This window comes from Nylanderia fulva, unplaced genomic scaffold, assembly GCF_048542155.1.
Source record: "Nylanderia fulva isolate GAGA-0341 unplaced genomic scaffold, ASM4854215v1 Scaffold1, whole genome shotgun sequence".
NCBI lineage: Eukaryota > Metazoa > Arthropoda > Insecta > Hymenoptera > Formicidae > Nylanderia > Nylanderia fulva.
The window spans coordinates 4316524-4332048 of record NW_028189192.1 but is presented as its reverse complement, the minus strand read 5'-3'; the positions used below and the strand labels follow the sequence as shown (position 1 = coordinate 4332048).

Sequence of the window (15525 nt, the reverse complement as noted above, 5' to 3'; positions counted from 1 at the left end):
TTCGGAAGTACGGAGACAGAGAACGAGAGGGTGGAGCCAGCCTCGTTTTACGGTGCATTAAATTCTGACGAAGTGACTCGTTCTATATTGGGGGATTCGAATTATCCTGGAACAGATAAACAGACCGCCGACAGGAGGAGGAAACATCGGGACGCGAAAAAGGAGGAAAAACAGGGTAGCGACATTTCTAAGGAGGTTGTAGCGATGTTTCTTTTAGTCGCGATTGAAGGATCGAGGGAGAGAAGGATGGGACGAGGATTGGGAAGAGAGAAACAGTAAGAAAGTATAATATGATGGAAGTACTTTGGGATTTTCGAGGAGGGAAGATAAAATCTAGAGACGCATCAGTCGAGTGTGAAAAGCTCGACGGCTGTCTCGGAAGCTCTCCGCGAGTTTCTTCGTCTACTTTTTTTTTTATTAGCTCCATAGAGGAGAAGCTGTCGTCGTATCGAGAGAAAAAGAGGAAGATTGCCGAGTTGTCTGTTTTTCCTCGCCAATAGTTTAACCGCTCGCAATAGTATCTCGATTCGATCGTGATTATTAGGATTTGTTTCGTCGTAATTACATCGCGATAATCGAGCGCGGTTCTGCGGAATCGAAAAGCTTCGAATATGATAAAAGCGAATTATTTATTTCGTCCAGAAAAGAAAAAAATGTACGCGCGTATTTGGCGCAATCTCAAAAATGTGATTATAAATTTTCATTTAAAAACATTTCGAAAAATCGTATCGAGAAACGCGTGAATATTGTCGAATGAAACTTTCATCTCCCGTTTTCAAAAAATTTCGTGTACATCGAAATTGCGACTCTGGCGCGACGTCACGCGCTCCAATCGCGGGATTGATTAACGGCGTAATTAACCGTATTTACCGTATATGCGCTTTTAACTATTCGCGCTCTGGGTGGTCGGGAAAAATCCGTGCGAACATCCGGGCGCTGCCGAAAAATCGACGGTACGGTGTAATCGACAGCGTAAACTACTGCTACAGAAGGGAGGGAATTGTTCGACGGTTAAACTAATTACTCCCTAACGTATTACACTTGATTCGCGTGTAGAGAGAGAGAGAGAGAGAGAAAGAGGATACGTTACGAGAATAATAAATTATACTACGGTTCGTCCTGCTTTTATCGCGCGAGGGATGAACTCGGTTACACGCTCCGGTCCGGCATCTCACGCGTTTCGCGATAATTAATTCCCCATTAAATGCAGAATGCGGTTGTTTACTTAACACATCGTCGTACAACGTGGGCAAGCCGACGCGCGGATGCTGCATTATTAGCTCGGCATCGTATCTCCGTGGAAGCTTTTCGATCATCTCGCTCACGAGTATCCAGTTATATCAATGAATAATAATGCGCTTGTGTTGTATATATATAGATAATATATTACAGGTTTCGTGTGCACTCAGTCGACACTCGGAATGCAAGGAAATGATAAAGTTCTTCGCGCGAGAGAAATGGGGAATAAATACAGCGTCCGACATCGCCTTTTAACGCGTCTCTCGCGTGCAATTCGGATCTCTAAAACTTTTCTTGGGCGCGAATCGTTTATCTCCGTATGACGGACGCAGCCGTTCCCTAATCGGCAAAAAAATTGCGGAACACGCCGCACCAATAAATCTGATTTCTATCGAAACTACTACCGGTTTTTCTCGCGATTTTGCTCGCGGGAGTCGAATGAGATTTATCGAAAGAAGCGCGCCTGTGTTTTTATCACGAGTTTGAATAAAAATTTCGCTATAAATACGAAATGACGATAAAGAGGGACTCTCGTTTCTTATATTGGCAAACGGTTAAATATAAGCGTGATAAAAGAGAAAGAAAATAGTCTGAAAAATTTACGCATCAATTATGTATTAAAATCCAGTAGCTAATAAATGACGCGATATTAGCGTAATAGCGCTGCACAACGAGATGCAACGATCGCGCGAGCGGTTGCGCATAACGTTATAATTTGAAATGATATAATTTCCGTTTTATGTTCAACGCGGCATGAAGATTAACGCCGGCGCGAAATTTGTTGCCTCCACAAGATTACTCATCGCACATTGAAGGGAGGCGCGCACGTACGTAAATTGCACCAGGTATACAGTCGCAGAATACATACACATGTCGAGATGTAATGTTCTTCGTGCGAATTAATCCAGCTAGCTATATATAATATATATATATAAGCGTCTGATGCGTAAACTGTTTTATCGCCGCGGTAACGTTTTGACATAGCACGCGCGTTAATTACTTTTGCTTTACGACTGGCGCGTAGAAACGAGAAAAAAAGGGAAATCCGGGAAGAGTCCGCGCAGTTCTGCGAATTACTCCCATCCGAAGGATCTTCAGGATGCAAATTACCCAAGATTTTTTTGTACTTATTTTCTGAGAGCTTTAATAACCAGTTCTGACCCGACGACATTTTGCGACGAAGCTTCTACACGTCTACAGAGAATTATATATTACATCTCAAGACATTTTGTTATTGTTATTTCCATCGTGTACTTTGTCCATTTATTTTTCACGACGAGTATTTGCCACACTATTCGAAGGTGTCTACACTGACAAGAAAAAAATGCTGTTGAATAAAAAAAAATGACTTTGATTAAATTAAACGTCGACGTTACGGGCTGCCACAAACATATGCAGTTAATTCAGTATAAACAAAAGCATGACGTCTTGATTTGATTAATAATGTCATTGAGTTAACAAAATAAAATTTAACTGCATCGATGTCGTTGATTCAACAGTATTTTTTTCTCAGTCTAGCCTACAAGTTTAGAAACTGGAATTTGATTTAAGAAAAAATTGCTTTTATACGAAATTATTTTTATTAATTTGAGAGAAGTGGCTCTTGAAATAAAATGGTGATGAAATTCATATTAATGAAACTCGTGAAATAATCTCGCTATTAGTGCCTAGCCATCCAATCGTCACGCTCGACGATTTGAGGATCTGGGAAGAGGATTGCAGAGATCTCGGTCAATGATTTCATAATTTCTTCCAAAGTCATTGATCTAAATAATTGATCCGCGAATAACACGGAAACCGTATTAGAATCGAGTTTGAAAATCTTCCAAGCCGATCCTCGCGTCGATCATCAAGTCCCTGGAACATTAACCCACCGTAATGGCTCCTCGAGCGTGTTTCTTTTGGCAGATCGCCTGCGTCGCATGGGAAGAGCTTCCCGCAACTACACCATCGGCTGGACCATAATGCATTGACGATGATCGCCACGACGATGGCAACGATGACGACGGCGACGAAGATGATAATGCGCCGGTGCAGCGCCGTAAAATATGGTCTGTACACATATACATTACACATACATACACGATACTATACCGCAGCGCAGGGTCGAATCCTTAGGTTCTCGGGAATCTTCTGTACGCTTCTGGATCCTCTGGATCTCGAAATCGTCGCGGACGATTTTTAGCTCGTTCGAAACGAAACGCTCGATCGCGGAGGTGAAGCTGTCGGAAGCTTCGCATGCGACAAAATTATACGCGTGAATTGTGTCTCGTCTTTGTTGCTCTAAAAAGAATTACATTTATATAAATATTATATTCCTGCACCAGAGCTGTGTCGTGCGAAAGATACTCTAATGACGATGTAATAAATTTAAACCGTCGTATGAATATGACACACACACACACACACACGGTACTGTTATTTTATATACATATATGACGAATATTGTCCTCTCTAATTGTTAATCATTGGAAATGATATGACATTTGCGGCGAAAGGAGCCGGAGTCATTTTTTTAACGTGATGCGCACCAAGATTCCCGTTCATCGCTTTAACGTGGCTACCTAACTGGATTATTTAAATATTTATACACGAAAGAGAAGTTCTCTTTTAATTAATTCGACCAAACATTTGCCCGAGCGTACCGCTGAGCGATCGGGTACAAACTATATTCTGTGTTCATCTCTTTTTTTCTTTTTTTCTTTTTATCAAGAGAATGTCTTATTAATTCATATTCTATCTCTTTGCTCACTACTGCCTAATCGTTGTGGAACAATTCATGGTCTTTTATGCAAAATAAGCGAATAGCTACATTTAATTGGTTTTACTACGTCGCTATGTGATTGAAATGTATATATTTATACATAGAATGAATATCGAAACACTTATATGAAAAGATTATGAATTCTTCTTCAAAACATTAAAATAATTGAATCGATATGATTTTGACATCATTGATGTAGAATGATTATTTCTCTAATTATTTTCACATTGATTATTTCATCATTTAAGTAAGCAATTGTTAACCACGGTTTAATTAACTTTGTTCATCAATAATATGTACGAATGTCATGTCATTAAAATCAATTGAATTCGGAGCTGCAAAACACGCGCAAATTTTTCATTCAAAATAAATATGGAACGATACCACCGATACCCGATCGTTCCGCTCGGCATATAATAAAGTCTCACTATAATATTCTCTATAAGGTACTAACTCGTTGTTTAAATTAATTATTAATTTAGTATACTACATATATATATATATATATATATATATATATATATTGTATATATATTAATATACATATATATATATATATATATTTATTAATGTAATCTGTACATATTGTCTTCAATGTCGTTTCTAATCGATCAATGTGACCTACGTGTTATAACGAAAGAGGGAATGGATTATTAGCGCGTGAGAGAGGGTGGCATAATTGTCTCTCTCTGTGTGTGCATGCGCGTGCGGATGAGAGGGAGAAAAAGGGTTCGGGAGTGCGTGGGGTGAAGATAATTAACGCGGAAAAGTTTCACTAAGATAGATCACGCGTCGATTGATCATACACATCGCTGTATACTTTGAGCTTGTTGAATCCATGTGAGAATATACGCGGATCAAAAATATACTTTTGCGCTAAACACTCGTTCGCGAGTAGAAAAATGGATCGCGCGGATGTAAAATATTGTTAACTCGGTATATTGAAATTTTCGTAGTGTAAAAATGTTTGCAATCGAAAAAAATGCGCTTTTTAATAAATGACAGCGTGCAAAGTTTTTTTTTTGAGAAGCGTATGTAGTTGGATTTTGACGGAAGGAGAAGAGAAATATTCGATAACGAAAGAGTATTGTAATCAGATTTGTTCTCGCTCGCGGCCTTTCGAATGCATTCTTGATTGTTATAAACATATTCGCATATCTATTCACTCTGTTACACGCATCACACATTACGTATACACAACGTATCGAAACTCAAATGCACGCGCACGATCAAAGCCTTGCTGCTAAGCCTTATCTTGTAACACGAGGTTTGAATAAAAGCTGCTGAGAAAAGGACATCGTCTTGCATTTGGTTCATTCAACACTTCTCTGTGAATCCATTAAATCCATCAACGAATCGATGATAAAAAATTAATATCTTCCATAATAATAATCTTCAATTTTTATTCACGCAAAGGATTTAAAAGGACATCGAGTTCTTTAGTCGACAAACGAATTCGAGCTGTACGTTGCAGATGCGCAAGGAGCTTCGCTATATATTTTTATGTAAAATTGTGCGACGCAGCATAAACGAGAGAATGCTTTTCTTCCGATGTCGACGTGTATATACATACCATCGTAGATATTTACCTTTTATCCCGCTTGTGCGACATGCCGTGGACTTTTCAATAAACGTCTCTTCTGATCTGTGTCTTGTAGGTGTTCTTTATTCTTTGTAAAATCATACAGCAAAAGCGATCGGATCTACACAGTGTAGTGAAGCGAGATACAAGTGAAGTGAAGGTTCGCCGGACGAATGACGGTTTTTTAAAGGGGTTTGCTTTTTCCCATCGCTTTGCTCAATTCTTAACCCGAGAGGAGATTTTTTGACGTCAACAAAATCAACGAATGTTCTTTTTGTAATGTTATTAATTGAGAAAGTTAATTTAAAAATTCGATTTTATGGATATTAAATTTTGCGTTAGAATTTAACGTTTGCATAGAGTTTAGATACTTTTTATTTTGATGATCAAATCCATGAATTTTTGTTTCAATCTTTCATTTGATGTCTCATCTCGAGTAAGAATTGACGCGCCGCTTATCCGTCCGCAAACTCCGGAGATTACATACATTTCTTTCGTCTTTTTTCTTTCTTTGGAAATTGAATTGGCCCGAGAATAGCGCAAGATCCTTTCGTGAAAATCGCTAAAAGCGTCGCCTTTGCGCGAAGACAAGAAGCGCGCCTGACTTAGAAACTTAATAACTAATTCTGACGAAAAATACAAGTAATGCAAATATACGCATGTACCTAGATCCTATAATAAAAACTAGAAGTTTTTCTTGAGATTAATTATCCAAAATATATGTTACCTAAGATCTTATCGTCGGCTGGTGACGGTAGTGTGGCAATTAAATTGTCCAGCGATGTCAATTCATGATCGTGTGGTGAAACAAATGTCTTTTATACAAATAGCTCTGTGGTACATAAAATTTGATTTCCCCTACTATAGTATAGGTATATATATATATATATATATAATATACATATATTTATATTATATATTTTTATAATAGAGCTAATAAATAATAATAATCCTTAATAGTCAGTTGTAATTTCTGTGAAACCCGCCTATCCGGCGCTTAAAATACGAAATCGTTTACACGTTATGTTATTCGCTCTTCGCATTCGAAATTTTTAAAAACCACGATCTCTCTCTCCCTTTCTTCCCTCTCCCCTTATGTCACTTTACGTACTCTATATCCTTACATATTAATGATTTACCGTAATAGTGTGTGACGTGCTTAAGTTACTGGTTGCACTTACTGGTATCACCTGCCGCCAGAGCTGGGAGTCGCGCGCTCTCCCCGGCGTGGCCGTAACTTTAAACAGCTTAAAAATCCCCTTACTTAGGCTAACGAACGTTAACGTCGCGGCGCGTGGCCCGGCACTTTGGCGCCGTTCCTAGACTACGCGCGTAAATGCAATCAGTAGTGTATCCTTGTTGCGTCCTTTCAATCGTCGGTTCCTCGGATTCTCGAGGCCTTCGAGGGAGACAGCCACGGAGAGATCCCAGGAACCTCGGATTGTCGAGCCCTTGGATACGAATGTGAAACATGTGACTCGTCGTGCGACAACGAGGACAGAGGGAACGTCTGTCTTCGTGAGAAACTTCGAAATGCGCGCGAGTGTGTATATGTGTGTGTGTGTGTGTGTGTGTGCGTGTGTAAATGTATGTGTGTTGTTGTACACAGGAAACCGTGCGAGACTTGTCGATGCTGGACGTACGCGATCATTTTCGCCAGTGTTCTCGCGAGATGGAAACAGAGTAGTAGAAGAGTAAGAATGGAGATAATCAAAATGTGGATTACGATCGTTACCGCGATGACTGTGTATATAGGAGCCGCAATGAACGTCGCGTCTGTCTTTTTAATATTAATTAACGCCTTGAAACAAAACAGTTTCTTCTCTACAGTTGGAATGCATATGAGGATGAGACTTTGATAGGATTTTGATCTTAATAAGCGCCGCCGAAACCTGAACACCCGTAGACCCGTATCGAAATCCACGATTCCTTCAATTACTTTACTTCTATCAAAGTTTTATATTCAAACTTTCTCTCGCAATTCTAAGATCCAGTCACAAACGATTGATTTTCAGGGATCTTCAGATATTCAGATCCAGCAAACGTTTCATACGATATCTGCTATTAACTTCTACGAGGATTGCGCGGCTAATTCTACTTTTTTTGTAATTAATATTTAGAATTAATAATTATTCGTAAGGTTAGCTAAGCTTAGCTGTATCTGTTCGCTATAGCTTCGTTTTGCGAATTCGAAATCATAATTGTACTTTCACGTAATTCCTTCTTTTTTTTCTCTCGTAAGATCGATCGATCGCCATCAACGGTGAATCGAGACGAGAAAAATCGAATCTTTGAAAGCGTTTTGGAAACGCGAGATTCCTTAATATAGCGACGTACATCATCGGTACGATTCTCTCTTTACATATAAAAACACACATAATATGCGTTTATATAAACTATAAACAAATATGACTCGTCTCTGACTTCGTCGGGGATGGCGAACGATCGTCCACTCGATAATTTATAACTCTTTTTTTTGCAACAATATTAGTAACATCACCGGCGGCGTGTGCGTCTTTTTTTTCGTTTGTTTCACGAGCGTGAAAATTTAAGTCTCGCGTGGCATTTAATCTCTCGTCTCCCGCGTACCGACTCAAACATCCCCTCTTCGATCTATGGCAGCCCCTAATCTCAGCTCTCTTACAGCTCTCGACTGCGTGGCTGCCGAACAAGCTGAACATTAAGACACATCTACACGGAGAAATAGAGTTTTGCTATTTTTTTTCTTTTTTTGTTCATCTAACGAGCAAACAGTGTTAATTAGAGTTTATGTATATTTTATATAGGTAATAATTGTAATAATAATAATAATAGTAATAATAATAATTCGTAATATCAATTCATCCCAACAACAAGTTTAAGTTATCATCTGATAGTGTATTTTGTTTTTTTTTCTCTCTTTCTCTTTCTCTCCCTTATCATTCTTTTTCCAGTTCGCTCTTCTTTAATCGATACTTTCTTCCTCATTAATATATATCTCTGTTTATTATATATATCTTTATTTATTTGCTTTATATATATGTATAGACTGATATCAACACGTATAACATCGACCTTTTTTTTATTTTTGTTAAATCAAGTTCTCGTGAAGAAGGTTGTGGCTGCTTCGATTACGCGCGCCCGCTAATTACAAATTCTCTTTTTATACGTGACTAACGCGAACAAGTCACCGGATCGTGTTGCGAAACTTAACGACCCCCGATCCAATCAGTCAATTGTCTTTCATTTAGGTTTCGGCGTTTTATCAGTTGAACATGAACTATCCTGCACTTCTTGCCGCTTTGTCTTTAAGGAGGTTTCGAAATTTCGAGGTTCAATCCTCCTTCGAGCTTCGAACGTGTTCCGTGCTGACTCGTTTCCCTTTCTTTTCTTTTCTTTTTCTCTTTAACCCCTTCACTGCGAAGAAAGCGTACGCTTGCAGTACGAAACTCTATTCGTGAAAGAATGTGAAATCGATTTTTTCTTAGCAAAGACGGAAACTAATTGGAAATTTCCGTTTGTTCTTTAATATCCTTCGATATTCAATTCTTTGGTAGATAATCTTGCACGGGAATATTCGCTAAGAAAATGTTCGATCAATTGACGAATAAAGCTTCGTCTCTTTCGTGTCTCTTTGAGTCCAGGATACATGAGGAATGTTTGAAAATTTAATAATCCAAGATCAATCATCCACGATTACAATATAACGTATACTCGATCGGGAAATATTTTTGTGTCATCAGAGATTAGTATGTCTGTCACGTCTGTGCGAAAAGTTTCGAAGGTATTCACTTATATTTTTCCTTCGCCGAAACTTTTGGCTAGAGAATATTTCGCGCAGCGAAAGGGTTCCCCGTCGATCCGAATATCATTTGATTTTCGTTTCTAAGTCTATACCAGTTTCTTCCTGGCCACGTCCAAGTTTTCTTTCGAGACGGGTTCTCGCTATTGCTTGCATGCATACAGCTAAGGTCTTAACGGTAAGTTCGCTATTTGACGGACAGGGTATGTGTGTGTATATGTATGTATGCATGTATGTGTATGTGTGTAATGCAATGAGCATGTCGAGGGAGCAGAAAGTTATATCAGGATATTGTTATTACGATGGAACGATAAAGCTTGTAGGACCGAAAGTAGATATGGTCACGGAATATCTTCCAGTTCTCGTAAAAAAAAGAGAGAAAAAAAATAGGCGAATCAAACGAAATGAATAGGAACTCATTCTGTAGATGAATCGTCTTTGTAACGTCGGTAGGATTAATTGAACGATATCTCCCTTCGACTTTTTTCCGATTCATTGCCATTCTCCTCTCTTGGTTTTTCTAACTAGGGAATTAAATAATTTATTTTCTTAAATTGAAATACTCTCTCTCTCTCTCTCTTTCTCTCTCTCTCTCTCTCTCTACAGAATATAGTTTCCTATTAATTTCTTTAAATTTACTCAACCCTAGAAAATACCATGGAGCATTTTTAATTACTATAAAGAACTTGCAAAAAAATCAAGCATCTCTCTTTTTCTGCCTTCGCGCATCCGTTATTCGAGAGATAGCTCATTTATTTATTTTTTTGTTAAATTCGTGTAATACCTTGACACGCCTATTTTTTCCAAGAATCGCTGTGCTTTTAAGGTAGAACACTCTACCGCTCCCTTCTGTCTCTCTTTGCTCCTTCGTTCTTTCTCGCTTTCTCTTTGATAATAATAATCGTACAAAAACTCGTCCGCAAGTGCGTGGCAGTATTCTCGGTAAGTAGACAATGTAAATACGATATGATACATAGCGGTATGCCGTGAACCCTTTAACGACGAAAGGGTCAAGAACACGATATCTCGAAGAGAGCGACGTTACTTAAACGGGGTGAGCATTTACCCCGAGATACGTCGGTGTCGATTCGATTTCGCCACCGAGGCCACCGCGGAATCGATACGGCGCAACGCCGTATATAATTAACAATTATAATTAATAATTTAATTAATAATTATAATTAATAATTATTTAAACCGACCGAGAAACCCGAAGAATTGGAAGCTTAGAATTCTGTGGGATCTACTAAGAGAGTCCGAGAATCCGATGATCCTGTCTGAGAAGAGAAGAATCTTTACGAAAATTTACAGACTTATTAAAAAATCCATCCTGAGATCCGACAAAATTCGACGATCCAAATCCTGAGGATCCAAGGATCGAAGAACATCCTGAAATATCCTGAAATTGGTTGGAGCTTCAAGACGAAAAGATCTGTTGTTCTGAAAGCTCGTATATAATTAACAATTATAATTAATATTTTAATTAATAATTATAATTAATAATTATTTAAACCGACCGAGAAACCCGAAGAATTGGAAGCTTAGAATTCTGTGGGATCTACTAAGAGAGTCCGAGAATCCGATGATCCTGTCTGAGAAGAGAAGAATCTTTACGAAAATTTACAGACTTATTAAAAAATCCATCCTGAGATCCGACAAAATTCGACGATCCAAATCCTGAGGATCGAAGAACATCCTGAAATATCCTGAAATTGGTTGGAGCTTCAAGACGAAAAGATCTGTTGTTCTGAAAGCTCTTATTCGTTCGCTTTGCTAATTAATCGAATCGGTTACTGCACGTTCGGTTTTATTACCGCCGTTAATCGAAAAGGACGATCGATTATATTGCTTGCGCTTGGCTTTATTACTGTCGTCGCTTTAGAGGGAAGGGATTATCGTATTTTACGTTTACGATTAGTAGTGTCGTATAAAATCGTAGGATTCCGCGAAGGAATCGCGAAGTCTTGTTCTCAATGTGGATCTTTCTCGTGTATTATTAAGTTCTTATTATGACTCTACAGAACAATGTGTGAGGTTGAAATTAAATCGTATCAAATTATCGATCGATCCCCGAGATTATTCGATTGATTAGACATAATTAATTTCAAGTCATGTGATAATGGAAGAAGAGTGAATTTTTGAACACCGTTTCCCGATTAAAATAGACAGAATGGCGATCGATAATGAACCTGAAGCGATTTTATTTTCACCTCACTCGTTCGCTCGCAAACATTCGCACGATGTAGCGCGAAATGCAAATCCGTCGTTGTCCTTGTACTCGAAGTAGGTTCCTCGAAATCTTCACCCCTCCCTCTTCTCACGCTTCTCCCCCCCCCCTCCGTTCCTCCCCCATAAATTTATTTAGATTACTTGGTACGATTAATCATTTATTTGGTACAATTAACGCTTCTAACCCGTAAAATTGTCCCGCTACGTCCACGGACCATTACTCAATAAATAATAGGCTATCCTGGCTTGTTTTTGAGGCCATGCGATCGCGAGTGCTCGGTCGTCCTCCCGTCGTCCCCCATCGTGCGATCGTTGTAACGTCGAACGTCATCTTCTCCGCAGATCTCTAGATTCCCCTTCGAATCTTCGCGTATCCTCCGATCCTCGTTGCTGTCCTCTGCTCGTTAGGTCCCTGGATCTTCGGTCTCGCGGATTCTCGGGATCTTCGGACTCTATCTCTATTTCCCCAACCCTTATCTCTCCCTGGTCCACTCTGTAACGAGCGTCCGCGAAGAGAAATTGCGATCCAACGTCAGGACGATCGACCGGTTTCTCGCGCGAGAAACGATCGTAGAACGGCCCCAAAGGAAATTCCTAATAGACGCACCTGTGCATAGATGCGAGACGATGCGACACGATTCCAGGGTTTGCTTACAACAGCCACTTGGCTATCAATATCATGATCAGGTGGGGCGCCAGGCTGGCCAGCGACGCGGCGCCCGTCACTCGCACGTCGCTATCCTTGAGAAACACCCCGTCGATCACGTGGATTATCCCGTTGGTGCACTCGACGTCCGGGCGGACGACACGGATTCTCTTGGAGCCATCCCAGACCACCCAGTAGCCTGGAAAGAAACAGAAAGCCAAAGAGAGATTGACGATTATATTTCTAGACTCGGGGATATAAAGGAGGCTGGGACATAAAGAAGGACGAAAGGATGAGTTGAAACTGAGAAAGCGAGCGCTGCGATGCAAAATGCAAAGCTCTCTCGACCCGACGATCGTCGGGTCTCGAATTAACAACTTGAAGATGGAGATACAAATCTACTATATAGTCTTAAGATATATGTATAATGTCGTGAGATGCTGAAGGAATAAAAAATCGATGAATGAAACATTGAAAAGAGTGAAGAATCTCGACGCTCTCTAACAATACTTGATAAAGCTAAATGTAATAGTAGTATCTAGTGATGAGAGAGATTGGACAATCACACAAACAGCGCTGTAAAAATTGTAAATAAAATTCTCATCATCGCTAAATTGAACGAGGCGAGAGTCACGAATCGAAATTTTGCTGCCATTTTCAATTTCAATTTTCTCACGTTTCGTGGATTCGAAAAAATTTTGACAGGTAATTTAATTTACACAGAAATTTATTGCTACATGTTCAAATAGATAAAGAACAAGTAAATAAACAGTTTTTCATTTAAAAGTTTGAAAAGAGAGCTTTTGATAAAACTATATTACATAGTTTGAAAAAAGGTTTCATATCGCTTGTTAAAGTAGATGTTAGTTGGATTGAAAATTGAAATCGAAGGTAGGAGAAAATTTTCGATTCGAGGTAATACGTTGTGATACCGACGTCACTTTCTTTCCAATTACTCGGCATCTTTTCCTTACGGTTAACGAAGACGTCTACACCGAACTTAATCTTTCGCCCCGTGTGATCCTCGTCAAATCTCCACGCAAGATCGTAAAACGGAGCGGAATTAAAGCGGCTGGTTTCGGGGAAACGCTTCGGAAATTCGTTCATATTATAGGCGAGAGCGGATGACCGGGTTGGGCACGTAGCAATTAGCGCCGAGGATAATCAAGGAATTTGCATTTAAATGGCGGTCGAAAGGTGCATAATAAATCGACGCGACGGTTCCGGCCCATAATGGGGCGCGCGATTCGTTTCCGCAACGTCAAGATCGCCGATGACATATATACATATAATTTATTTTCGGCATATTTTTCAACAGACGATTTTCATTTCTCACCGACGCGACGTTTCTCGTTTCCAACAACGTGGAAAATTCCGCACGGACGCAAATATTCGTCACGCTTCGCGTAGGAACTCTAGTGAAAAGGAGTTCTGTTTACGAGGGTCCACACGAGAATTTCCGGGACGTCGTACGGAAGTGGACGTTGCACTTCGCAGCAGTCCGTCCGGAAACGAAACCCTTTCCGTAGTCTACACGCGTCGCTCTTTACGTGAAAAGTAGCCGAGTGGAGCGGGAACTCGATGCGAGTTAGTTAGTTAGTTCGTTGCTGCCTCAACAATTTCCAAATCAAATCCAAACGAAATGTTGCGTTAAAATTATACTTTTCGGTTCGTTAAAATTGTTGGTACGCCGTTTCGTTTATCTCACGGTTTCATTAATATTAGCGGTGGAATATTTGTAATTCCGTATCGATCGACGTAATACATTACTACACCGCTTATTTCCATATTAATGATAAACAGCTGTTTTTGCACAGCTTAACAGAGCGCAATTAGAGATTAAAATCTGCTTACGATCGAAAAACAATCAAATCGTTTCTCACTGTCAAATAATTGGGTTCTCTCAAAAATGACGGAAAGAGGTAAAGCGTTTCCGGAGGACATCTCTCTCTCTTTTTCTCTTAAGATTTGCGTGTTCTTCGCGAATGAAATCCTTATTCCACGCATCGCGCAAACACGTTTGCGGTTGTCTCTCGGCGCGCAATAAATAGGAATCGCAAAACCCAACGAAAGGGGTGGATCTCCTCATTTTCCCCGCGACAAAGGTAATGATATCCTATTGCCGTTGTTGTAGCAATTAATTTACGCGCAACAATGAGCGTACTCCTCGTCGTAATTAATTCCGCCGTTCACAATGAGTATTGTTGCCCTCGCCGCAATTAATACGCTTTTGTTTCTCGCGTACCGCACGTTTCGTCCCATCTCGCTCTCTTTCACGTCGGCTTCTTTCTCTCTTTCTCCCTCTCTCTCTCTCTCTCTCCATCTCGATTCGGTGACTTTTGACCCCTGAAACCCCCGGAAACGCCAGCTGCGACTATAACGAAAATTGTCGCCTACAGGCGTGAACGCGTCCCGCAGAATCGAGAATCCGCGTTTTAATTGGTCGTGAAAATCAGGACGCGAAAATCTTTCGTTTTCGCGGACGCTTTTCATCATATGTGCGCAGACTCTTATGTTATTCAATAGCGAGTTCGATCGTGAGAATACTGTGGAAGCAGATGCTCTCGAACGTCGTAAAAGTGATAAGAACGAGCTCTCGAATGAGATGAGACTCGTGGTTCGAGGACGTCTGCGCAAAGTGACTGCGATGCAATATAATTGAAATAATAAATCGAAATAATCAAACCAAGCATCGACGGCTCATGGCTTGTCTCAGTGCGAACGAGATCTATACGCAACTCGCACCGTGCAAAGTTCGAATTTTTGGTCGAAGAAAATGGATCTTTGCCCTCTCCACGTCAGATCCTATATTCGTAGATCCTTTTTGTATATATATACATAAGCGTAGCGTACGAGTATAAACTGAAAAATTGTACGTTAGCGTAAGCGCAAAGCGATATGATCACTCGTAAGCTAAATCAGAACCGTTGCAGCATCCAAGGATCTAACGATTTCAGGATCCAGCGAGGTTGGCGGTTTGAGATCCAAGAATCCCGGAGGATCCTCCGATATCTTCGCTCGAGATTTTTTTAGAAGGTAATTTTTGGAAACAGAATTATCTAAATCATCTTTGAACATCAAGGATACAAAAGGATTTCAAAATATGCACAGAAATTCCGCGAGCTCAGATATTAACACATTTCACTCTCCTAAATGGAATCAATGTTTCATCACCGATAAGAAATTCAGCTTATTTCAGTTACAAGTATAAGATTGAAAATCAATTAGTAATGTCTTTCAGGGAAATTATTGTCACAGTTAAACGTAAGAGCGAAATGTCAGTG

General features: G+C 39.9%; 2 protein-coding genes across 7 annotated transcripts in view; one reads left to right on the top strand and one right to left on the bottom strand.

Moving 5' to 3' along the window:
- tmod (tropomodulin) overlaps nt 1-4177 on the top strand; it is a 47483-nt gene extending 43306 nt beyond the window's left edge. For 2 of the 3 annotated variants that reach the window (XM_085480168.1, XM_029299489.2), the window contains exon 11: nt 3148-3212. Coding sequence is in view for 1 of the 3 variants with exons in the window: in XM_029299486.2 (XP_029155319.1) it covers nt 3148-3212 (65 nt within the window). In the remaining 2 variants the exon portion in view is untranslated. Of the gene's footprint in view, nt 1-3147 lie in introns of all 3 variants that reach the window. The other variant, XM_029299486.2, reaches the window with a different exon arrangement.
- Nucleotides 4178-11740: 7563 nt separating this feature from the next.
- Nucleotides 11741-15525, bottom strand: part of Fas1 (fasciclin 1 Fas1 domain-containing) — a 224566-nt gene continuing 220781 nt past the window's right edge. For all 4 annotated transcript variants that reach the window (XM_029299477.2, XM_085480093.1, XM_085480086.1 and 1 more), the window contains one exon: nt 11741-12440. In XM_029299477.2, the coding sequence (XP_029155310.1) occupies nt 12247-12440 (194 nt within the window). In that variant the 3' untranslated portion in view covers nt 11741-12246. The remainder of the gene's footprint in view (nt 12441-15525) is intronic.